This window comes from Uloborus diversus, chromosome 9 (assembly GCF_026930045.1).
Source record: "Uloborus diversus isolate 005 chromosome 9, Udiv.v.3.1, whole genome shotgun sequence".
Lineage (NCBI taxonomy): Eukaryota > Metazoa > Arthropoda > Arachnida > Araneae > Uloboridae > Uloborus > Uloborus diversus.
The window spans coordinates 38,555,854-38,583,177 of NC_072739.1; the positions used below are offsets into that span (position 1 = coordinate 38,555,854).

General features: G+C 37.7%; 1 protein-coding gene across 1 annotated transcript in view; it reads right to left on the minus strand.

Moving 5' to 3' along the window:
• Window positions 1-793: 793 nt before the first annotated feature.
• LOC129230166 (uncharacterized) overlaps window positions 794-27,324 on the minus strand; it is a 74,677-nt gene continuing 48,146 nt past the window's right edge. The window contains exons 2-4 of the mRNA XM_054864567.1: window positions 2,235-2,454; window positions 2,002-2,094; window positions 794-1,009 (exon numbers count right to left, since the gene is read on the minus strand). Coding sequence (XP_054720542.1) covers window positions 855-1,009; window positions 2,002-2,094; window positions 2,235-2,454 — 468 coding nt within the window. The 3' untranslated portion in view covers window positions 794-854. The remainder of the gene's footprint in view (window positions 1,010-2,001; window positions 2,095-2,234; window positions 2,455-27,324) is intronic.

The following is a 27,324-nucleotide window of genomic DNA, read 5'->3' on the forward strand; positions in this document are numbered from 1 at the left end:
AAATATAAAGTAATATTTGTTGCATACGACAAAAAAAATACAGGTCCCTAATTCAAATAAATAATGCTAAGAAACTTGCACGAAAATAAAGTGATACAGTGAAATCCTGTTACAACAAACTTCAAGGGCACGCAAATTTTGTTCGTTGTAATGGGAATTTCGTTTTAATGGAATTCAAAAAATGTAATGGCAATTATATAGGGACTGGAAATGTATTTCGTTAAATGGAAAGTTTGTTATATTGGTATTCGTTGTAATGGAATTTCACTGTATGAAATATAAAACACAGTAGACAAGGACAAGAAAAAGGTGTAAGAAAAGTTTTCCCAAAAGACCTTGAACAAGCAATTCACAGTTATGGCCTTTTTCAAAAATAATGATGTACTGAAAAAAGGTCTCAAAGAAAGATTTTACAAGTCAAGTTGTAAGTTAATTTTTATAATTTGCATATGTACTTGTACTATAGTATATACTAATTATTAATATATTATTGTTGTTTACTTAGCTTTTTCAAAAACTTTATACCAATAACATTAATTATTTCTTCCACATAGCTATTGATTTATTATTACGTTTTAAAACAAATGCGAATTTAGAAAGGTTAAGAAAATTTCCCTTTAATCAAATAATACTTGTTGGAACCAGCAACATCTGATTAAGCGGGGCTGACAGAACCACAAAAATAGAGGAAAAATTAATAAAAGAACGAAAACATCAAGCCTTAACATTCATTACTTTGAATCAATTACGCAGAACTTTGCAATTCCATCCCGAGACATTTTGCTAGCATATTAGCAACAACAGCCTGATTGTTCATAATGGAATGTAGGCTCTTTAATCCCTCTTTCTGCAGCTCAATCAATACTTCTAAACTGGCATTCATTTTTTTTCATGGTTTCCTTAATTTCTCTTTGGATGTTAATAATTTCATTTTCCTCTTCTTCATCTGAGCTCCAGGCTTCGGACCTTTTTCTACGTCTGTGCTCTTGCACCTGCCGTGTTGAAGATCCTGAATAAAATACAAAAAATCTATTACTTCATATAAAATAGTTCTTAAAAAAAACGGCACTTGAGTGAGAGTTGAATAATGAACCCTATTCCTTGAGATGAGCTTTCAAATTGTGAAATATTCAAGAGGATAAAAAACAATCAGTTATACCTAATGCTGCTGTGATATTTATAAGTTTTTTCCTATTACATGGCCCTCACAAAGGTGGGGCTGAGTGTACCATTGGTCAGAAACTGGGACAGGCCCGGCTCCTGGGGTAGGCAACCTGTGCCACTGCCTACGGCAGATCTTAAGGGTGGCAAATTTCATGATGGCAAAACGACAACTATATTTTTAAATACTTAAAACAAAAATAAATGACTTTATTCATTTCATTTTTTAAAGTAATTAAACTTCCAAGCCTTTTGTTTTTTTTTAAATATAGGTATGCCAGTTTATAAAATCAGCTATTTTATAAAATCAAATGTTCTGAGAATGAATGTGATTTTAATAACCGGCGGTCACTGTATTATAACTAGTGTTTATGTGGTAGATAAACTAACTATGGTGTTAGTAAGTTAACCAAACATATTATAGTAACAATGTGTACATCTAATTTTCTTGGTTTCTATTTGAATTACGTCATCATTAATAAAATCATGAAATTATGCATTACTTCTTGAGATTGCAATAAGGAGGCCATGTCACTGGTCTTGGGACCAGGGCCCATAAACAACTGGGGAAATATGACAAGCTGTAATGTATCATTAAAAATTATAATTTGCTAACATGAGCAACTTTTGAGTCAAAAATTTTAACTAATTGTATGCAACATAAAAATGATAGAATTTAATTTAATATGCTGTGAAATCTCATAATATGAATGTATCAGCACAACAAAATATTCAATATATTTATTAGTGGAAAACAATTTAATATAGAAATGAAAAATTGTGTCATTTATTGCATTTGAATCATTTAAATGTTTTAAATTTTCAAATCTCTCATATTACCTGAACCTGAATTTCCTATTTTTCTTTTTGTGCCTTGTGGTGTTGTTCCAGCTGCTCTAAGTGTTGCTTGAGATCCTTTAGGTGTTGATTGAACTGCAAGGGGGGAAAACATAAAATTAACTTTAAGGAGAGGGGAAACATGTTTTCAACAATGATATACATGTGAAACAGTTAAGAGGTTTTTTAAGTTTCCACTCATGAAGTTCTCATTTGTAACATTTGAATAATATTACCTGTTACAAACTCTGCTTGGCCCACAGCTCTAGTAGGAGGCATCCTGGTTCCGGCAAAGGTTTCCACATGACGGTTGGCTCCTATGACTCTACCAAGGGCCACTGAGGGTCCAGCAAGGGGCTCCAACACAGTAATGGGATGTGAGGTTTCATCATGCGCAATCAAGAGCCCGGCAAAACTGTCATCTTCGGCAATGTTGATCTCCTCCGACTCGGGGTTCTAAAATCGAAAGAAATTCAATAAATTATTTCTGCTCATTGCCAATAAAGCAAGGAAAACTGTTTGCTAAATCAACTGGAATCACAAGTTATAAGTTTATTTTAATTAGTTTTTTAAATAATAACTTAGCAAATATGGGGGAAAATGACTCAGCTCCAGAGATTGCCGCTCTTTGGTTTGGTTTTAACCAGTGGTAGGAACCAGGGGCATACACAGAAATTTTGGGGCCCGTCACAAATGACTTTTTTGCCCCGCCCCCCCCCCCCCTGTATTGTTTATCCTATATTTCATACCTAATTTTTAAAATATTGGGCCTCCTTCAGCCTCAGGCCAACTGGTGTCCCTTCTCCCTTCCTGGTGGGAAGTAGTGATGCTACTTTAGTTGCTACGTGTTTTAGTAGTTCGTAGTGTAGTACTTTGTGTGTAGTGTTAGTAGCAATTTTTAGAAATAACTTAAAAATCAAGTTTAAAAAAAGGAAGAAACAAGGTTCAATTCAAAGGAATCTGACCGATGAGGATCTTCAAGAAATGCAATTAGAAATAAGACTTACAAAAATTCGAGCTGAGCTCAGACGTTTTTTACACAGTACATTCTGTTGGACGCCATCATTATTATATTATGAAAGGATTCCGGGCTGTTGTGCCGTGGTCTAAGTGTATATTCTCCAAACGTTTCGGCTGCATCTGCGGCAGCCATCCTCAGTGGTTCCGAGTTCGTAACTTCCAGGGAAGAGACTTCTTGGCAACTGATGCAAGTGTCGAAGTGCTGTCAACATTTATAGGGCATGGGTCCTCTTGGTTCTGGACAGGGATTGGCTGGTGAACGTCTGTCTTCATCGCTTCCTGATTGGAGCTTAGGCTCTCCTTTTCCTGCTCGGGGACTGGCTGCTGGGGATTCAGCTGAAGGTCCGTCCTTGTTTCTGATTGGCTGGAGGTTCTTGTTGTTTTGATCCTTTTCAGTATGGGATGCCAGAGCTTGTTTATCTTTATTCCTTCTTCTTTTTTGTTGAAATTATTTGGATGTTTGAATATCTCGATGGCTTCTCTGTTCAATCTCGCATAATAATGGCAAGTCCTTGAAAGTATTTTTGTCTCTTTGAATTTGATGTCATGGTTCCCCTCACTAAAAGTGTGTTCTGCGACTGCTGACTTCTGAGTGTGGCCTAGTCGGCAATTTCTTTGATGTTCTTTGATTCTAGTGTTGACGCTTCTCTTAGTAGTTCCAATATAGGTAGACCCGCAGGAACAGGGAATCTTGTAAACACCTGCGGCGGACAAGGGATCTCTTGCATCTTTCACAGATCGTAATAAGTCGCTGGTTCGGTGGGTGGGTTTGAAAACAGTCTTGATATTGTGGCGTCGCAGAAGTCTTTCGATTCTATCAGTGACGTCCTCAACGTAGGGGAGGTAGGCTGTGGACTTGATCGGATCTTCTTTAAGTGGCTGTTTTTTTATTTTGGGGTGGAAGGCTCTTTTGATCTCTTGCTTTGAAAAACCGTTGGCTTGGAAAACATTTGTGAGGTGGGAAATTTCATGCTCGATAGCAGTCGGTTCGCAGATTCTGTTGGCTCTCACGAATAAAGTTTTCATTACACCTCTCTTCTGTCGAGGATGGTGATTAGAGTCCTTGTGTAGATAGCGATCAGTATGTGTAGGTTTGCGATAAGGGATCCGTCATCTCTGCGACTGACCAAGACATCCAGGAAAGGCAACTTCCCGTCGTTTTCGGTTTCCATCGTAAATTGGATAGAGTTCACAGGCATTATTGTTGTAAAATGCCCAAGCATTTATAAGTTGGCACAAATATCCAAAATTCAAAAATGCCTGACATTTATGTTTTCTTCAAGCAATAATATTGATGACTGTTTAACCATTATTGATATTTGAATATGTTTCAAACATATGTTATGTGTATAATAATAATTCTTGCATTTTGTTTGATAGAAATAATTATTAGTTAACTTGTGTTGACTCAAAGCCTTATAATTTGAATATTCCTTTATTTCAAAATTTTCACTAAATTTTCACTGGGTCACAAAGAGAAGGCTTTGGGAACTTCTCATAACTTGAACTACCAATCATTCAAAGATTTTTGCCATTCACTTCAGGGACTTGGAGTTGTTGCGAGTTTACTGTATTGAAGGTGCGAAGGATACATCTAATCACACTGCAGGGTTTCCCTACACTTCCAACATTTGTAGTATAAATGTACACCCCCATTAGATAAAAATATATTAAAATGTTTTAAAAGAAGCATGAAATACTAATCATGTCCTGTGTACACATAAGAGTTTTATTGAGAAAAGCAGCAAATAATTCTTTAGTAAATGGGGAAATTAAGTTATCATACAGCTTGCATTGTCAAATTTAAGGATTTAATGTGGAATACCGAACACAAAAAAAGAACAAAACGTGGCACTAGATTTTACTAAATCTAAGTTCCAAAAAACTCAGTTTTACATGATCTTTGTTGATATAGTCATTCAGGACTTGATTTAACGATCGGCCCATAAACCCGACTTAAAGGCCCCCAAAAAATGACCATCGGTATAAAATTTTACTAAAATATGGCTTTAATTTGTTAGTTAGTGTTTAATATCAATGATTTATAAAGAATATAGCAGTGTGGTTTTTAACATTAAAATGACTATTTTTTTTCTATGTGTAGCTAGCTGTTCTATGTTTTCTAGCCTGTAGCATATGCAATTTGAAGTGCAGTTGCAACTCTACAGCATTTTTCTCTAATACAGTGAACCTGTCAATCTCGTATGTTGAGAGTTCAGAAAAAGAAAATTTGAGATATAGAGGCTTTGATTTTTGCATAAAAATCTGGGGACTATGCTTGAATATTATATATATTCAAGCAATAAGTACACTGTCGGTGAACTGAATATATAATAAACCAGTAAAAATTAAACAGGGTTGTACTTCAAACTTCCATAGCAGCGAATTTTGAACTCCGAAAAATAAAGGTTTTATGTATGAAGTACAGTCGGACCTCTATATATAGAAGTAGCAAATTGCCGGAAAAAATTCGATATATAGAAATTTCGATATATGGAAACGATCTTATTTTATCATAAAAGTATCCTAAAACATTAAAATAAAAGCCAATTTTCATGTATGAAAACCAATTTATAATTTGTACGAGCATCGGATTAAATGAAAGTTAATGATTAAAAAATTAACAGAATGCACATTTTTATGCCAACATACATCTTCATATTCTTCATCAATTCAACTTGATCGCAACATTTGGGGATTTTCGTTTTAGCAGTGTGATCAAGAGAAAAGTAAAAAATCAATCTACTTATCTTAAATGATTATTACTGAAGCTAAAAAGACTAGGAATGATAATCAACAGACAAAAGGGATGACTTGAAACTGATTTTGCAGTATTACTGGTTACAACTAAGATTTAAAATAAACTTGAGAGAATTTAAGAACTTCAGAACGGAACAAGGACTTAACTACACACCCTTCAACCCCAGATTCCTTACGAGTTCCGTAGCATCCTTTAGTGAACGTAATTTTCTCCTCTAACCTTAATTTTTTGAGACAAAGTTTAAAGTGAAAAAAAAAAATCTACTAATGTCTTGAAAAAAATTTCAATATACAGTGAAACCTCAATAAGTAGTCGACCAGTTAAGTGGTCACTCCGTTTAAGTGGTCGCTTTTCTTTGGTCCCGAAAAGGTCTCATTCACAGTAATGTAAAATGATCCTCCTTTTAATGGTCACCCAATTTAATTTTACCCACCCAATTTAATTTATTATAGTAATTATTAATTACTAGTCACTCAAAAATTGTTTTCTAAAATTCCTTATCGGAAACGAATCACTATTTTCTAAGATTCCTTATCGGATCTTAGAAAATAGTGTCGGACTTAGTTGAAAGGCTGTTTGATAGTCATTTTTCCTTGAAATCTCGATCCTCGGTTCTGGTCGTTCAAAGCATACTTCTTGCTGTGACTCTGCCGAGTGCCAAGAGTATGAATCAAACTCCTTTCAGCAAGACATACAAAATTTAATACTTGGAGAAAGTTAGTCAGTATTTAACATCTGTTCAAGGAACTACAAAAACAGAATTTAAAACTTGATGTATGTTGGAAGAGATAGTTCTTTTCCTTCTTAGTAAGCAACAAATTCATGAGTCAACATTGAAGGATTGTATTAATGTACTGTAACTAAATAAGTTGTTGTTATTTAGTAATGTATAAGTAAGAGAAAATGAAACAAAGTAACTATCATTAGTATTTTTCCCCCTTTTTAATATTTCCACCAATTTATAGACATTGATTTCATAAGCTATTGTTTTTCTCATAGAATTCTACTGCTATTCATGAATATTTGTAAGGTTTTTGTTTTTCCATCCTTAATTTCCCAATCCACATAAGTAGTCACTCCGCATAAGTGGTCAAACATTTTTGATCCCTTGAGTGACGACTTAACGAGGTTTTACTGTATAGAGATTCTTTCAGTATATAGAAACAATTTTTCTGTATAATGAGCAAAGAAATTTGCTGGTATTTCGATATAGAGAAAATATCGATATGTGGAAGTTCGATATATGGAGGTTCAACTGTATTTGAGAAAAGTATGAGACATTAATTGAGATTGTTGAAATTTTTTTTAAAAATCGAGGTTTGCAGTTTTTTGAGATACGCAAGTTTCGAAATAGACGGATTCGACTGTATACTACTCATATCCTGTTAGTCGGTATACTGCTCATATAGTAGTGGGGTATTTGATTATGTGAAGAAATGTTCATCTTACCAAACGAATATCACTTAACTAAAAGAATAATGTACGAGATCACTAGCTTTTTAAAAGAAGTCATGAAAGGTAGTTGAGAAAATTGTAACTTAAAGTTTTTCAAACTCTTTGTTTTGGCACCCCTTTCCTTTCATTACTTTCTGAAAAAATCTATTGTAAAAGATTACTTGCTGCAAGGGGCTGCATTTTGACTGTTTTATTTTCTGGTTTTTTTATTTCTCCCGTCTCGTATCTCTGTTTACGTTGAAAAGAAATGTAAATTTTAGAACTCCTGAACCAAATACAACCAACCAAAATAAATTTGAATTACAAAAAAATTAAAACAAAATTTTTGTGCCCTTTCCGACTCCTCTACCGTGCATAGTTACGCCAGTGATCTCCCTAAAGTTGAATAAGCATGCTGTAAAATAGAAATGTTCTTTCTTTTTGTTATTGGAATTTAAAAGCATTTACGTTTTTTTTTAAATAGGGGGCTGTAGGCATGCAGTTTCTCTGATGACCTGGGTGCACAGGCAGAGTGAGGAACCATCTCCTACTTTAGTGCAATCGTACTGGAAGAAAGCAAAGCTCTCGGAAGTGGGCAGCAAGCTGAAGTATGTCAAAGCGAGAGACATCCCTGTGAAAAATTCCAGCAGAGATGACCCAGCAAACAATGGAGCTGTTCTCCAGTTATTAGTAACGAGGAGTAAACTGATGAATAGGGAAGATGCTGCCATTGCAAGATACTTCCGGGAAGAAAAGGAGGTGGAGAAGTTATCGTTGCACTTTTTGTCCTGGGATTTTTTCAAAGCATACCCCAATGGCACCCCTGATGATTTTCTCCTATACTGCAGCTCCCATATGAGCGAATCAGCCTGCCAAGAAGTTGAATGCCAGACTGCAGACCAGGCCAAGAACCCTTTATGGTTCGAATTGAGATATGCAAGAATCACGGCTTCCAAAATCTATGAAGCAAGCCAATGCAGCACTTTTGACAGGTTCTTTGTGCGAAACGCTTTTGGGTGCTCGAAAGGTGCAAGATACGAAGGCTATGAAGAGAGGGTGCACATTAGAGAGCATAGTAACAAAAGTTGTGGAGAAAGAAACAAAAATAAAATTCAAAAAGTGTGGACTGAAATTATCCTCAGAAGTGTTAGTTCACGGAGCTTCTTCGGATGGTCTAAGTGAGGAGCATGTTCTTGAGGTAAAATGTCCATCCTCAAAAGAAGCAATGAAAACGTATATTGCTGATGGCAAAATAAATAAAAGATATGCTGCTCAGGTGCAAATGCAAATGTTTGTACATGTACGGGAAAACAAAAGGTTTGTTTTGTGTCGCACACCCAGATTTTGAACTGTCAAAATATGTAATAATTTCTGAAATACTGAAACTAAAAGTTGTTGAAAAAAATTGTGCATGTTTACATTTATACTTTTAGAAATTCAAAAGTTTTATCGCATGCAAAAGCAGGTACACCCACATGTTTTGCCCCTTCAAGATTAGTATAGAACTGTTTCTTCAACTTTTTCTCTCTGCCAAGTGATCAAAAATAGGTAACATGTATAAAATGCACTGAAAAAGTATGATTGCTTAAGGAATAAATTATAAAAAAATATCTTGCTTTATTTAATTTCTTTTTCATTATAAGAGTATTGAGAATTCTTTTCCCATAATATTTATTATTACTTTAAAAATCTTATTATCTGAACTTTTCCTATATTTTAAACATTTAATGATTACTTTCAAACTTTTATCTTGTACCATACAGCTCAACTTTTTTTTAGAGTCTGAAATCCATTGAAATACAGAAGACTTTCATCCCTGATTATAGTTCATTTTCAATTAAAACTCATTGTCTGCCTATATAATGTCAAGAAATATATTCTGAGAATTCATACTTCTTTTATGTTATAAATTTCCAATTGCTTTACATTAGAGATGGAATAAAGCTTCGGCCTGGCAGAATCAAACTGTGATTTGGCTGGTTCAGCCTAAAACAATCTTTGTCATGTTTTTCTTTTACAATTATTATAACATAAGGTTACACAACAATTATTATAATATAAATAAACTGTCTTTTAAATTCAAAATTTGTACATTACAATAAATCATTTCAGAAATTTATATTTGATTAAAAAATTTGTGTATTGAACCCTAGAAGCCAGAATTTATTCAACAATAAAATGTATATTATTGATAGTTACATTACGTTATGTTTAGTTTACAATTTCATTTAAGGGGACGGTGGACCTTGAATTCGGCGAAAATTGACTAAAAAATCAAAATTTTGATTTTTGAGTTTTGTTGTACTTCAAACATTTCTCTACCTAACTCAAAAAACCGCTTAGCGATTGGGCATTTTTTACCAAAGTTACGGCAGCTTAAAGTTAGAACACAAAACGATTTGTCATGACATACTCCTGTCCAACTCAGCTGTTCAGATGTAAACAAAGCAGGAAAAGTCAAATTTTAATAATATTTCCTATTATTTTCAATTAAAATATTATTTTATGTTGTCATTTGGCAACGGTTTTACTTAACTGTGACCGTGATTATACTGATTCGATTTGTTTACAAGTGATTAAGTAGTTTTATTTATCTTGATAGTATTTTAGAGTTTTGATCAGTTTCTGCTGTTAAATTCTTTTTAGTTTGACACTTTATTTTTTTTAAAAACAGTCCTTTTCAGGACTAAACTACACAATTAATGTGTTATTAGCCGCTGCTAGTTATTTATTAGGGTTGTTTTTATTTTGAAATCATGCATTGTGTTAACCGACGTTACCGGAAACCTAAAGCAAGACCATCAAAAAAATCTCGTTCTTGTGCTGCAAATATTAGCAAGAGATGGTCAGCTGTCAACAATGATAATTCTGATAATTGTGATATCGTTACCAATGAAAATGTGCCTCGAAGTTCTGCAACAAAGGAAATTTTAAAAGAGGTAAACAAAAATTCTACTAGCGTAAAAAAGCTAAGTCACGAATTTTCCTCTTCTAATGATGTTGATGTCACTGCAAAAGATGATTCTTCCTACATATTTATGAGTGCTGATATGTGGTCACCTTTATTGTGCAATGTAAAATGCGATGAGTGCTTTACCAATTCTTTAGATGTGTCATCAAAAAGCGCATTTGGATATTCGACCAAGATTGAACTTATTTGTAAGACATGTCGTAAAGTGTTTAGTTCGGTGTTTTCCAGTCCTCGTGTAAATGAAACAAAATGCTTTGATGCAAATAAGAAACTTGTAGAAGCATTCCTAAATATTGGAAGGGGGCACGCAGCCTTGGAAGTGTTTTCAATGGCAATTGGGATCAACGCAATAGACAAAAAGACATTTTCAAACTGTTTACGCATGCTATATGACGAAAAGAAGGTTTTCAAAGAAAATATTCTTGAAACTGCGCGTAGTATTGTACGCAAAAAACATGAACTGCTGGACCCTAGTCTCACAAATCAAGAAGTTATCGATATAACTGTTTCTTTTGATGGGACGTGGCAAAAACGTGGACATACATCACTCTATGGTATCGGGATCGTGATCGATATATTGACAGGTCTAGTAATCGACTACGAGATACTATCGAAATATTGTGTAGAATGTGTGACTGCCAAAAGAGATCTTGGTGAAGAAAGTGCTGAATTTTATGCATGGTTTGAGGGACACAAGCCAGAATGTTGTATTAATTATACAGGATCTTCTGGTTCAATGGAGATGGCAGCTGCAGAGCTCATATGGAAACGATCTGTCTCTACTTGCGGCATGAGATACACAGGTATTCTCTCTGATGGGGATTCAAAAACTTATATGCATCTGTCAGAGCTAAACTTGTATGGATCTGAAATCAAACTTACAAAAGAAGAATGCATCAACCATGTTGCCAAGCGATTAGGGACTGGGCTTCGAAGAAAAGTTAAAGAGTGGTCTACTAAAGGCATAACTATTGGTGGTCGTAAAGAAGGCAGTCTGAAGGAGGACACAATCAAGAAATTAACAAGTTTTTATCGAAAGGCGATAAAAGATAATGCACCAAATGTCGAAGCGATGAAGACAGCAATTTATGCAACGCTGTACCATTGCTCTTCAACTGACAAAGCTCCGAAGCACAATAAATGTCCAAAAGGTCCATCTTCATGGTGCTTTTTCCAACGTAGTCTATCAAGAAATGAGAAACCCCAACCACATAGCAAAATGAAGACTAAATTAGCTGAAGATGTTGTCTCAAAAATTTTGCCGGTGTACCAAAGACTGGCAAGTAATGAACTGCTATCTCGGTGTGTAGCGGGCAAAACCCAGAACAGTAATGAAAGTTTCCACAGCGTAGTTTGGAATAAGTGTCCAAAGGAAACTTTTGTTTGTAAAAAAAGACTTGAAATTGCAGTAATTTCTGCGGTGAGCGAATTTAACTTTGGGTGCCTAAATAGTTTAGGTACCGAAGACGAAGTGAACTCATGTTCTGCGTCCATTGCACAGCGACGTGATAAACGACGCATTGCTCAGAGTGAAACCAAAGCTTCTACTGACTGGAAAAGAAAAAGAATCAGCAAAAAATTTGGCAAAGCAGTAAAAAATAATAAAATACTTCTTAAGGAAGGTGAAACTTACTCAGCTGGAGGATTTTAATGTTTGTAAATTTAAGTTTAACGCGTATTTAGGCTGCTATTTGAGAAAAATCGAGAAATACATAGAACTATTTCTCTACAATTTCTGTATAATAAAAAAAAATATAAATCTTGTTCTTGTAAGAAAACATGCTTAAATATGTATTGACAATGAAAACCACTGAAAATGGGGTTTTGGAAGGTAAATTTTAAAGTTAAGTGCAAAATTATACTTTAATTGTGTTTTACACGAAACGAAATTTTCTCGATTTTCATACCTACAAAATGCTCCATGCGACACAATTTTCGCTCAAAGTACACGAAATTCATAATTTAGCTACACGGTTTACCAAATATTAAAACATGGTATGCATTATAGAATCCATCTTCAGGAAGGTTTAAAAAACACAACCAAAACATACTAGCAGCAGAAATTTCGGGAAAATTTTATCGAAGTGTTTTAAAAAAAAATCTGAAAAATTTAATTTTTAAGGAATTTACTAATTAATACCAATTTTTCTTCGGGATGATTTATTAGTAATAAAATGACAAAAAATTTTCAAAAATGTAAAAATTTAAGTCGCATGGAGCATTTTAAATTTTTCAAAAAATATTTAAATTTTTTAAATTTTAAAGTAAGTTGGAATCGATTTTTTTGTTTTTTTTTTGTGGTACTGTATATATTTATGCTTAAATACATATGCACACAAAGTTTTAAGTTTCTACTGTGAAAACTAAAAAAAAAGTAACTTAATGTCCACCGTCCCCTTAAAGACTTAAGTTTTAAAATGAAGCTATTATGATTAATAATGATAAGTTTATAAATATATTGCATTAAACATTCTTAAAATATTTCTAGCTTTAAAACTTATAACAATCGTGATGTTATTTATATGTACAACGGCACATATGCGACCAAAGGGCATCCTTAAGTACTTTGTTTTAAAATGATATTTTGTGTAATAGTTATAGGTATAATATTTGAGTTTCTTAAATAGCATTAATCTGTCTACATATTTTAACTAATAAGAAATGATGAATTTTATTACTTTTAAAGAATCATCAAAAATTGAAAAGTTTTGCATTAAGAATGTTAGATATTTACATCAATATTAACACATAATCTTCGGCAAAATTACGTTTTGTGTCATCTCGACTTCAAATCATGTTTCTAATAAAATTATGTTGCATGTTCACAATACCACACACAGTTCACAATGTCAACCAAAATATTAATATGATTCAATGTCAACCAAAATATTAATATGATTCTTGTCTAAACAAGTGTGAGGTGCCACCATTTTAAATTCTCTTAAGCGACCAATTAGTCGTTCGACATGAATTCTCAAAGCAGCTATACGTTTTGATTGTTTGACCTCACTCTTGTTACTGCGTTTTGCTGTAGACACTGATGGCGGACGCACCAATTTGCAAGATTTTTTTTCTAGATCTTTCACAATATCTTTAAATCCCCTGTCGGCCATTACCATGTCCCCAGCCGTTCAGTGATCCAGGTACCCAGATTCAGTGAGGATTATCTGGTTACTTGTTCTTCCACTAACACCATCTGACATAAAATTGATCAGTCCGACTGGTGTGCACGATATTAAATATTTAATAGTATTACATCCGTAATATTGCGACCATGTCAAGGACTGGTTTATTGAGTTGCTTTGGTTGTTCGATTTCGATCTCTAAACAGTCTACTATTGACACTACCTTGCTGTACCGAGCTCTGAAAGGGATAGGCAGTTTTCTGTATGTTTGTCCCACATGATAAGAGATTTCAAATTCTTTGCTATGAGAGGCAATGACTTTTCAAAAATCCTGCCAATTTGAGTTTCGGACAGGCCAAAATCGTCTGCTAAAATTGAAAAAGATTCATTAAGTTTAATTTTTTTCAACACTATGAAAATGTCTCTTGAAGACAATTTTGTCTCTTCTGACAGCACTGCGACTAAGAAGAAGCTTTCGGTTGGAATACCTAAGTATCTCTTCGGTTTTTTTTCAATTTTCAGCACAGTTATCCTAGGCACTCCTCTTTGAAAATTTTATTTTCAATTTCCTCGTCCGTGGTGTTGTTTGGGCTTATACTTGGGGTGCTGAGACTGCACTGATAATCGGAAGAAATGTCATCTGGAACAGCTTCGGGACATGTATCTGCTTCCTGCTCTTTGAAGACTGGTGATGTCGATCTCGATACTGTAGTCTGTTTCATGGGTGACAGGGCTACAGTTGCAGTCGAAGTAGGTACGGTACCTACCCGTTTACTCACTGTCGAGACAGGATGGATTTGGCAGCCTCTGCTTTGAACTAGAGTATGCACACTGGGTAGAGTAGGACTAGATACACCATTGTCGTCAGGCAAACTATTATCACTAGTTTCATCGACAGAACTCTCATAATTACATACCTGCCAACCTCTGAGAAAAAAATCCAGAAATCTTTTATTTTGATCCAGAAGGTTTTTAACGCGAAATAAAATCAAACAAGACATTTTTTTAACACAAGCCTACCCTATTTAAATTTAACGCATGGGTGCAAGTTTGGTGATGTGTTCAAGACGGAAAATATTTTCAGCCCCCCCCCCCCCACCGCCCGCATGCCGGCTTAAGAAAAAATTTGTATGTATAAATGTTGCAGATTTTAACAATGTCAGTTTTGCAATCTGTTTGATTTAAATTTTAAGCCTTAGAATTGTAATATTTAAGTGTTTTGACATCATAAGTCCAAAAAATCTAAAATCCGGCAATAAGGGGGGGGGGGGGAGGGTCTGGGAGCTCTCTCCCAGAAATTTTTTCAAATTGAAGTCCAAAAAGCGCTGTGGTAGGCCATTTTGGTAAAGTTCAGGGAAAGGAGTTCAGGGACTCTTACATCAATTATTTCAAACTGATATTCCCAAAATCACAATACTGGGCATCCTTCAAAAAATATTAATGAAAGAGGGGGGGGGGGGGGAGAGGACGCTATGGGCTTTCCCAAAATCGAAGATTTAAAAACAAAATTGTAATTTAAATTTCATAACGTTTATACGCTTTTTGAATGCACTATTGAAGGGATGGAGTTCAGGAACCCTCCTTCAGCAATATTTCGAAATTGAAGTTTCAAAAACGCAATTTTAGACTATGCTGGATAATGTAAGGGGTAAAAGCGTTTGCAGCACACCACCATTAGTTTTTTGCCGATCCTAAACATTTTTGTTGTAGCAATAAAACTGTTTAGGACATAAGATTTTCACTTTTGCAACATAAATCAGTTCTGATTCAAAAGTCTACCCAAGGTAGCGCCAACAAACTAGAAAAGAAGGAAAGGTGGGGGAAGGGTAAGGTCGACTAATGATAATAACTGTCACCATTCCCCCAACAGTCTTCATTTGAAAAATAATTCTTTTATAAGATAGCATTTGGTGAAATTAGCAATAAAAAATCGCTTCAGTGAAGTAAATATATTTTTTAAACAGGGTACCTTTCCAACATTCATTAATTAAAGAAAGAAATAGGGGAACTGAATCCTAACTCCAGGCAGGGTTCCCGAATCACATCCCTCTTAAGACACTCAAATATAGCCAAAAGTGGCGCTTTAAATATTTCAGCATCAAAGAATTTTCGGAGAACTCCCGAACCCCTTCCTCTGAGTTCACCACAAATGTCCAGAATTTCAATTTTAAGGCTTCAGTTTCTAAATTGTTTTGTAGGAATGGTACCCCTCTTACCTATAAACATGACTTATGATAGCCTAAAAATTTTAATACTTTAATTTTGGAAACTTTGAAAAAATCTTCCGAAACTCTTCCCCCTTAAGTCATCCAAAGATAGCCCAAAACAAAGCTCTTAAAATTTCAGAAACTAAAATATTTCGGGCTGGGGGTACGGAATACTCCGCCTCCCTTTCATTGTGTTTACTTAACGCAGTGTAAGTTTTTGTTTAAGATTTATTTTTCTATTGAGAGAGCACCTCCCTTCCTCACATCGCCAAAGACAACCCAACGTTTTAAGACTTCAATTTCGAAAATGTTTCGAGAAAGACCCCTGAATTCCCTAACACTTAACTCACTCAAAAATAGCCAAAATAGCATCTAAATTTTACTTAAATTTGCGGTTTCCCCTTTTCATCACCGAAGATTTAAGAATTTAAATTCTAAAACGTATTGAGAGAAAACCTTCGAATTCCCTCTTCTTAAGTCTTCCAAAGATTACCTAAAGCTGAGTTCTGAATGCTTCAGCTTTGAATATTTTTTGGGAATGGAGAACCCCGAACACCAAGACGGTCCAAAGTTGCGCTTTTAAGACTCCAGTTTCGGAAATGCCCTTTAACTTAAGTCATTTAAGTATAGTCTCAAATAGTTTTTAATACATTAGCTACAAAACATTTTCATGTTAGAACACCAAAACCATCTCTCAAAAATTCACCAAAGATTGCCTAAATTAGTGTTTTTAAGACTCCAGTCTTCGATTCTTTTTTAAAACCTATTTTTACATCATTAGAGACAGCCTAAGACTTTTTGACTTTTAAATTTTTAAGAGTTTGCAGTGGAGAAATATCGAACCACTCCTAGCTTCAAAAATATTTTCAATTCAGTTTTTCGATATTTTATACTGTAACCGGTGAGTAACACCCCCCCCCCTCCTTAGATTGTCCAAGATATCAACGTTTTAAGACCTCAGTATCTTGGGTTAATTTGCGCACAGATTACCCTCTTCGCAAGCCTCCCCGTGTCCGTTTACCTTGTCGTGGTGGGGGGGCTTGCGGTGTGGTGAGTTCGGGGCGAGCTCTTGGGAGGAGTAGTGAACCCCCAGTTGCTCAAACAGAATATCGGCGGGAAGGGACTTTTGTTTCCTTCCTTCCCTCATCACACTTACCAAATTCGGACAAAACCCCCTAAGCCAAGGTGTGTCAACCGTGCCTATGGCTGCGTGGTACCGGGGGTAGTCGGTGCCTTAAACGGGAGCCTTCAGGGATAGCAGGCGAACCCTGTCGTACGCAGCCTTACCTCTGTGTAGGGGGGCTACACAGGGGCTAGACCCCACTTTTCCCCCTAGTTCTCTGGTTTTTTATGGATATAAACACAAAGAACGCTTCTCCCCCTTGTGGGGAGCGTCAGACTGAATCGCTTACATCTGCAAAATTCTTTATTATCAAAAGGAACGAAAATCTAACATTCACCGCTGTATCCCCATTCCTAATTAACAAGGCATTAATAAATCTTATCGGCGAGTTCCAATCAGTAAAAAAGCTACGCACTGGCGAACTATTAGTTGAAATCAAACATCCTAAACAAGTTCAACCTATTCTAGCTATCAAACAACTAGGCTCATATCTATGTACAGTTACAGCTCACTCAACTCTAAACTTTTCTCGGGGAGTTATTTCAGAGCCAGACCTTCTATTTACATCAGAGAAGGAAATTATAGAAGAAATGAAAGACCAACACGTAAGTGGAGTGAAGAGGATCACTGTTAAACGCAATGGCGAAATGCAGAATACTAAACATATCATTCTGACTTTTAGTACGCCTATCCTCCCTTCACGTGTCAAAGCTGGTTATCTCTCCTGCCCTGTTAGACCATATATTCCTAACCCGCTACGGTGCTTTAAGTGCCAGCGCTTTGGGCATTCCAGACTGTTATGCCGTGGTGAAGAAACTTGTGCCAGGTGCGCTGAGTCCGGCCACGACAGCAATGAATGCAAAAAGGAATATAAATGTGTCAACTGCAAAGGAGATCACCCGTCCTACTCTAGAAAATGTCCAAACTGGCTCTCCGAAAAGGAAATACAAGTAATTAAAACCACTCGGAACATATCATATCCAGATGCCAGAAAAATTGTCCAGTCTCGTACGCCTTCAGCCGGACTTTTATATGCTGCAGTAGTAAGAAAAGTATTCAATTCTACCAGCACACAAACAGATCCTCAAATGATTAATACAATAACCAGCACTAAATCAACTAACTCTCCTAAATCAAAAAATAAACAACTCAATACCCCTAAGCCTCCACAAAAAATAGTAACGAAACTAAAATATTAAGTACACAAATCCCGACTACAAGTTATCCATCTACAATAATTTCAAAAAAAACCAACTGATCAAAAACAAAACAAAACTGCCCCCCCGTGTCCGTTTACCTTATCGTGGTGGGGGGGCTTGCGGTGTGGTGAGTTCGGGGCGAGCTCTTGGGAGGAGTCGTGAACCCCCAGTTGCTCAAACAGAATATCGGCGGGAGGGGATTTTTCTCCCTTCCTTCCCTCATCACACTTACCAAATGCGGACGAAAACCCCTAAGCCAAGGCGTGTCAACCGTGCCGATGGCTGCGTGGTACCGGGGGTAGTCGGTGCCTCAAACGGGAGACTTCAGGGATAGCAGGCGAACCCTGTCGTACGCAGCCTTACCTCTGTGTGGGGGGCTACACAGGGGCTAGACCCCATCTTTTCCCCCTAGTTCTCTGGTTCGTTTATGGATGTAAACTCAAAGAACACTTCTCCCCCTTGTGGGGAGCGTCAGAATGAATCGTATACCTCCGCAAAATTTTTCGTTATCAAAAGAAATGAAAACCTTACATTTACTGCTGTATCTCCTTTTCTAATCAACAAAGCTCTTGTAAATCTAATCGGCGAATTTAAATCAGTAAAAAAAACACGAACAGGCGAGCTTTTGGTAGAAATAAAAGATAATAAACAAGTTCAACTCATACTAGCTATTAAACAATTAGGTCCTTATCTTTGCACTGTTACAGCTCACTCTACATTAAACTTTTCTCGGGGAGTAATTTCAGAGTCAGACCTTCTATTCACACCAGAGAAGGAAATCCTAGATGAAATGAAGGACCAACACGTAAGTGGAGTGAAAAGGATCACTATTAAACGCAATGGCGTAATGCAGAATACGAAACATGTCATTCTGACCTTTAGTACGCCTATCCTCCCTTCACGTGTCAAAGCTGGATATCTCTCATGCCCTGTTAGACCATACATTCCTAACCCGCTACGGTGCTTTAAGTGCCAGCGCTTTGGGCATTCCAAGCTGTCATGCCGTGGCACAGAAACTTGTGCCAGATGTGCTGAGGCCGGCCACGATAGCAATGAATGCTCACAGGAATTCAAATGTGTCAACTGCAAAGGAGATCACCCGTCCTACTCTAGAAAATGCCCTAAATGGCTCTCCGAAAAAGAAATACAGGTTATCAAAACTACTCAGAATATATCATACCCAGACGCACGAAAAATAGTTCAGTCTCGTACACCTCTATCTGGACTTTCATATGCTGCAGCAGTAAGAAAAGTATTCAATTCCACCGGTACACAAACAGATCCTCAAATAATTACAATAACCAGCACTAAATCAACTAACTCTCCTAAATCAAAAAATAAACAGCTCAATACTCCTAAGCCTCCACAAAAAAATAATAATGAAATTCAAGTACAAAGTACACAAATCCCAAGTACAAGTTACTCAACTAAATTAATTTCGAACAAACCGACTGATCAAAAACAAAAGAAAACTGTAGAAAAAAAGAAATTTATTCAAACGCGCGCAAAAATTGGGGTAGCCTCTAAACAGAGGCCCCCAAAATTTTATAATTTTAAAAAAGAGGACTTTTTACTTTCTAGTAAGAAAGTAAAATTAACTAAGTCCCAAATCGAAAAACTCCAACAACCTCCTCCCCAAGAGGAGGACGAGGATGTCGATTTTGAAGATCTTCCGCCATCCGACGATGAAGGGTGGACAGACCATCCTCCTTCTTGAATTACGTTTTCTTCTTCTGGCCGTTTCTCCTTCCTTTTCTCTTCATGGCCCTGAGCATTCTTTCTTGGAATTGTCAGAGTTACTCGCATAATGTCACGGACATCAAAGATCTTGTCGAATATCACCAACCGGCCATATTCTGTCTGCAAGAAACATTTCTGTCCCCTGTTGATAGACCGAGGTTGAAAGGTTTTGACATATACCGCAAGGACTGCTTGTCAGGCGACCGTCGTTGTGGAGGAGTGGCATTGCTAATCAACAATGATTATGCATCTAGCCAGCTCAATACCAACACATCCCTGCAAGCAGTAGCTGCGCGCGTTCACCTTCACTCGCTGTTCACAGTTTGCTCTATATATATTCCACCTTCTTACGACTTGAGAAGCGTGGAGTTGCAGACATTGGTTGATCAACTTCCTCCCCCATTTGTCATCTTGGGGGATTTTAATGGCCATAATCCTCTCTGGGGGAGCTCAGACTCTAACAGCAGAGGTCTAATTATTGAAAACTTTATTGAAGATAACGATCTATGTGTTCTTAACGACGGTGGAAATACCTATTTCCACCTTCCTACGCAAACCTACCATGCCATCGATCTTGCAATATCCTCACCTTCCCTTCTGCCACTTTGGGATTTCCAGGTGCAGGGTGGTCTCTACACTAGTGGCCACTTTCCAATCAAAATAACATATACTGGACGCTGCTGCTATCAGCAGCATCAGCAAGGCCGTCTTCGCATTGATCGAGCTGATTGGGCAGCATTTACCCATTTGGCAGAAATAACATCGGAAGACGTGACTGACATTGATATTGATGTAGCGGTAAAGCGAGTAACCGACATCATCTTAAACGCAGCGAACGCTGCTATACCAAGAACCTCTAAAGGCAGGATCAAATATCCTAAGCCGTGGTGGAACTCTGCTTGCCAAGAAGCTCAGAAGAAACAAAAAAAAGCATGGAACACATTTCGTCGATACCCGACCACACAAAATCTTGTGAAACTTAAACGAGCTCGTGCTGAAGCTCGTAGGATTCGACGGAAAAGCCAGCGGGACTCGTGGCAGGCCTATGTCAGCACAATCACGACGTCCACCCCGTCCAAGACTGTATGGGGTAAAATAAAAAAAATCGCTGGAAACTATAGCATATCTTGTGCTCCAATTCTGGAGAAAAATGGTCAACTTCTATCTGATCACAAAGAGGTAGCTGACTGCTTGGCGACTCACTTGGCTGAAGTCTCCAGCGCAAAAAATTACTGTTCTAAGTTTTTAGCTATTAAATCTCATAAAGAACGAAGAGTTCTTGATTTTAATTCAAACATTATTCATCAATACAACACAAAATTTACCTTTCATGAACTAAATATTGCTTTACAAAAATCAAAAAACACATCACCTGGCCCTGACGAAATTCACAATAGCATGTTAAAAAATCTAAGTAGGTCCTCTTTAGAAAATATTCTGCAGCTTTTCAATAGAATTTATTCTGAACACAGATTCCCAAAATCCTGGAGTCAAGCAATAGTTATCCCTATCCTTAAACCAAACAAACAATCTGATAAACCTGAGAGCTATAGACCTATAGCTCTCACTAGTTGCCTATGTAAAGTCATGGAACGGATGGTAAACGCCAGACTGATGCACATTCTGGAGTCACACCATCTCATATCCTCATATCAAAGTGGGTTTAGGCGTGGCAGATGCACAATCGACAATCTAATGCTTCTCGAAACATCAGTAAGAGAAGCATTTCTTAAACGAAAACATCTTGTGAGCGTATTTTTCGATATTGAAAAAGCATACGACCGTACCTGGAGGTATGGGATCCTCAAAACCCTTCATGAGTATGGGTTGCGAGGTAATTTACCCATCTTTCTCTCCAATTTTCTGAAACATCGCTCTTTTCGTGTACGCGTCAAGTCTGTTCTGTCGGATACCTTCATTCAAGAAGAAGGAGTACCCCAGGGAAGTGTACTAAGCGTAACTCTATTCATTATAGCAATCAATAGCTTAATTGACCAATTGCCTCCCGCTGTGAAAGGTACCATGTTCGTGGATGATTTTCAAATTTCTTTCTCATCGACGAACATGAGTATCATTGAAAGACAACTTCAAATTGCAATCAATAAAGTAACCCAATGGGCAGAAGAAAATGGGTTCACTTTCTCTGCTCAAAAGTCATTCTGTATCCACTTCTGCCGTAAAAGAGGGCTTCACCCTGATCCGAATCTTCTCCTCAATAATCAACCAATAGCTGTAAAAGATCAAGGAAAATTCCTTGGTCTCACCCTTGATAATAAACTAAAATTTATACCGCATATACAAGAGTTAAAAAAGAAATGTTCATTAAAATTAAATATCCTTAAAGTCTTAGCGAACACTTCTTGGGGTGCTGATACAGAGTCTCTGTTAAGAATATACAGGGCTCTGATACGCTCAAAACTTGATTATGGATGTCAAATTTATGGCTCTGCTGCAAAAACCTATCTGAAAAGTCTGGATCCAATACATAATCAGGCACTACGCATCTGCACAGGAGCCTTTCGAACTTCGCCTATCAACAGTCTTCATATCCTTGCACACGAACAATCTCTAAACAATAGACGCCTCAAACTTTCTTTAAATTTTTACTTCAAAATAAAACCTTGCACTAATCACCCACTACATCTCCATATTTTTAACCCATGTAATGCTGCTTTATTTCTAAACCGGCCTTCGATGACCCCAACATTTGGGATCCGAATGCGTCGGGTACTCTCAGACCTGCAGCTACCAGATTTTAAAACCGTCAACACAATAAACCTAATTGAACCATGGTGCGAAGTCATACCTTCTATAATTAATGATTTATCAGAATTCCCAAAACAAACTACTGCAGACACAGTTTATCAACAAGTCTTTAATGAGATCAAAAGCAAGTATTCTGGTTACAAACACATTTTTACTGACGGATCAAAAGCAAACAATCACGTCGGCTTTTCAACAATAATTAATGATCAAGTTACGGCAGAAAAACTAAACACATCTTGCTCGGTATTTACTGCAGAAATAAAAGCTATTTTTTCATCGCTACAATCAATAACCCAATCCGTCTACAAAAAGTGGGTGATATTCACTGACTCCAAGAGTTCAGTGGAAGCCATCACTCACTGCAATAATAATAGCCATCCTATAGTCATCCAGTCATATCTTTTATACAAAAACCTTATGCAAAATAATTTTGAAATTACCTTTTGTTGGGTCCCTGGTCATGTGGGTATTGCAGGCAATGAGGCAGCCGATTCAGCTGCCAGAGCTACAAGTATCCTGGTCGATAATAGTGTCCCTTTCGATGATATCAAAAACGCCATCGTTGTAAGCCTCAACACGTATTGGCAGGGGACGTGGAATTCAGAAATCGAAAATAAATTACATTCAATCCAGCCCTCCACTAGAGGTTTCGGATCATTAAATATCACCAGGAGAGAACAAGTCTTATTAGCTCGACTTCGCATTGGACATACCAGATTCACCCACAAATATCTCTTATGTCATGAACCAGTTCCAACATGCATTACATGTGATGTAAATCAGACAGTGTTGCACATTTTATGCAACTGCCCAAATTTTAATCGAATTCGTTATAAATATTTTAATAATTTTAACCCATCTTTGAAGGAGTTGCTGGGGGATCCACCCCATCGCAATTTGTACTCCTTCCTCCAGGAGATTGGATTCTCCTTTTTAATTTAGTGTTTGTCTGTTCATTATGTGATTTCGTCCTTCCTTTGTTTTTCAAGATATTTTTTCGCCCATTTTGTCTTTATTTTCAAATTGTTTAAATGTTTTTATCGGATGCACTTTTTTAATATTGACACTTGAAGTTTATGCTTTCTCCTTCAAAATATGCTTCTATTTACTATATTCTTTAATAAAAAATAAATAGCACATAATAAAATATCGTTTGGCGCAGTATAGCCCTGAAGGGCTCTTGCGCCATAAAAACCAAACCAACCAACCAACCAACCAAAACAAAACTGTGGAAAAAAAGAAAATTATTCAAACGCGCGCAAAAATTGGGGTAGCCTCTAAACAGAGGTCCCCAAAATTTTATAATTTTAAAAAAAGAGGACTTTTTACTTTCTAGCAAGAAAGTAAAATTAACCAAGTCCCAAATTGAAAAACTTCAACAACCTCCTCCCCAAGAGGAGGACGAGGATGTCGAATTCGAAGACCTTCCGTCATCCGATGATGAAGGATGGACGGACCATCCTCCTTCATGAGCTGCTCCCTCTTCTTTCGGCCGTTTCTCCTTCCTCTTTTCTCAATGGCCCTGAGCATTCTTTCTTGGAATTGTCAGAGTTACTCGCATAATGGCATGGACATCAAGGATCTAGTCGAATATTACCAACCGGCCATCCCCCCGTGTCCGTTTACCTTGTCGTGGTGGGGGGGCTTGCGGTGTGGTGAGTTCGGGGCGAGCTCTTGGGAGGAGTCGTGAACCCCCAGTTGCTCAAACAGAATATCGGCGGGAGGGGAATTTTTTCCCTTCCTTCCCTCATCACACTTACCAAATTCGGACGAAAACCCCTAAGCCAAGGTGTGTCAACCGTGCCGATGGCTGCGTGGTACCAGGGGTAGTCGGTGCTTCAAACGGGAGTCTTCAGGGATAGCAGGCGAACCCTGTCGTACGCAGCCTTACCTCTGTGTAGGGGGGCTACACAGGGGCTAGACCCCACTTTTCCCCCTAGTTCCCAGGTTTATTTATGGATGATAATATAAATAACCCTTCTCCCCCCTGCGGGGAGCGTCAGAACGTATTGTCGAGCACAGCCAAGTTTTTTCTTATTAAACGCAACGATCCAAACCTCAATTTAAGCAAAGTTTCCCCTTTTTTGATAAATAAAGCGCTCACTCATTTAATAGGCGAATATCAATCTGTTAAAAAACTACGCAGCGGTGAACTGCTAGTTGAAATTAAAGATACAAAACAAATTAAATCTATAATGGCAATCACACAAATTGGTTCATATCTTGTTACAACTTCAGAACATAAAACTCTTAATTTTTCACGGGGAATAATTTCCGAACCTGACCTTCTCTTTACACCCGAGGAGGAAATCTTGGAGGGAATGAAGGATCAAAACGTACATTCAGTCAAAAGGATCACCATCAAACGGAACGGCGAAATAATAAACACCAAACATGTCATTCTGACATTCAATACACCTGTCCTCCCGCAACGTGTTAAAGCCGGCTATCTCTCTTGCCCAGTTCCCCCTATATTCCAAATCCGCTCCGGTGTTTCAAATGCCAGCGGTTTGGACATTCCATGTTTGCGTGCCGTGGTACTGACACCTGTGCCAGGTGCGCAGAGCCCGGACACGACAGTAATACATGTAACAAGACCTACAAATGCGCAAACTGCAAAGGGGACCATCCTTCATACTCCAGATCATGCTCAAAATGGCTCACAGAAAAAGAAATTCAGATAATTAAAACAACACAAAAAATATCTTATCCAGACGCAAGAAAACTAGTTGAATCCCGCACACCAACAACAGGTGTTTCATATGCTTCAGCCGTTAAAAAGGTACTGAAGTCTGTATGCACACAAACAGATACCCAAACAGATGCTTCTACTAATGCCAAAACTGTAAACACAACCAAATCAAATAAACAAAATTATAGCCCCAAATCTTCTTTTAAGGAAACTAATCAAAATCAACAACAAATACAAAAAACAAATACTGTATCTGTTACTGTTAATGAAAAGAAACCACTTACACAGAATTTGAAAAAACTTAGTGAAAAAAAGAAAAATATTCAAACGCGCGCAAAATCGGGGTAGCCTCTAAACAGAGACCCCCAAAACTTTATAATTTTAAAAAAGAGGACTTTTTACTCTCTAGTAAGAAAGTAAAATTAACCAAGTCCCAAATTGAAAAATTCCAACAACCTCCTCCCCAGGAGGAGGACGAGGATGTAGATTTTGAAGATCCCCCGCCATCCGACGATGAAGGGTGGACGGACCATCCTCCTTCATGAGCTGCTTTTTCTTCTTCTGGCCGTTTCTCCTTCCTTTTCTCTTCATGGCCCTGAGCATTCTTTCTTGGAATTGTCAGAGTTACTCGCATAATGTCACAGACATCAAAGATCTTGTCGAATATCACCAACCGGCCATATTCTGTCTGCAAGAAACTTTTCTGTCCCCTGCTGATAGACCGAGGTTGAAAGGTTTTGACATATACCGCAAGGACTGCTTGTCAGGAGACCGTCGTTGTGGAGGAGTGGCATTGCTGATCAACAATGATTATGCATCTAGCCAACTCAATATCAACACATCCCTGCAAGCAGTAGCTGCGCGCGTTCACCTTCACTCGCTGTTCACAGTTTGTTCTGTATATATCCCACCTTCTTATGACTTAAGAAGCGTGGAGTTGCAGACACTGGTTGATCAACTTCCTCCCCCATTTGTCATCTTGGGGGATTTCAATGGCCATAATCCTCTCTGGGGGAGTCCAGACTCCAACAGTAGAGGTTTAACAATAGAAAATTTTATTGAAGACAATGATCTTTGCATCCTTAATAACGGTGAAAACACTTATTTTCATCTTTCTACCCAATCTTACCATGCCATCGATCTCGTAATATGCTCACCTTCTTTTCTGCCACTTTGGGATTTTCAGGTGGAGGGTGGTCTCTACTCCAGTGGCCACTTTCCGATCAGGATAACCTCTACTGGACGCTGCGGCCATCAGCAGCATCAGCAAGCTCGACTTCGCATTGATCGAGCTGATTGGGCAGCATTTACCCAGTTGGCAGAAATTAAATCAGAAGACGTAACTGATATTGACATCGATGTAGCGGTAAAGCGAGTAACCGACATTATGCTAAACGCAGCTAACGCTGCCATACCAAAAACCACTACCCTCCCGTGTCCGTTTACCTTGTCGTGGTGGGGGGGCTTGCGGTGTGGTGAGTTCGGGGCGAGCTCTTGGGAGGAGTAGTGAACCCCCAGTTGCTCAAACAGAATATCGGCGGGAGGGGATTTTTCTCCCTTCCTTCCCTCATCACACTTACCAAATGCGGACGAAAACCCCTAAGCCAAGGTGTGTCAACCGTGCCTATGGCTGCGTGGTACCGGGGGTAGTCGGTGCCTCAAACGGGCGGCTTCAGGGATAGCAGGCGAACCCTGTCGTACGCAGCCTTACCTCTGTGTAGGGGGGCTACACAGGGGCTAGACCCCACTTTTCCCCCTAGTTCTCTGGTTTTTTTATGGATATAAACACAAAGAACACTTCTCCCCCTTGTGGGGAGCGTCAGACTGAATCGAATAGCACCGCAAAATTTTTTATTATAAAACGTTCTGATCCTAATTTAAATTTAACAAAAGTATCTCCTTTTCTCATCAACAAAGCCCTCGTTAATCAAATAGGGGAATTTCAATCAGTTAAAAAATTGCGTAATGGTGAGCTCCTCGTCGAAATAAAACATCAAAAACAAACCACATCCATTATGTCTGTCAAACAAATAGGATCTTATCTAGTTACTGTTACCGAACATAAAACCCTTAATTTTTCCCGAGGAATAATATCAGAACCTGACCTTCTCTTTACACCCGAGGAGGAAATCTTGGAGGAAATGAAGGACCAAAACGTAAGTGCAGTAAAAAGGATTACAATAAAACGCAATGGCGAAATGATCAATACTAAACATATCATTCTAACATTTAAAACACCCGTCCTCCCTCCACGTGTTAAAGCTGGCTATCTCTCTTGCCCAGTTCGC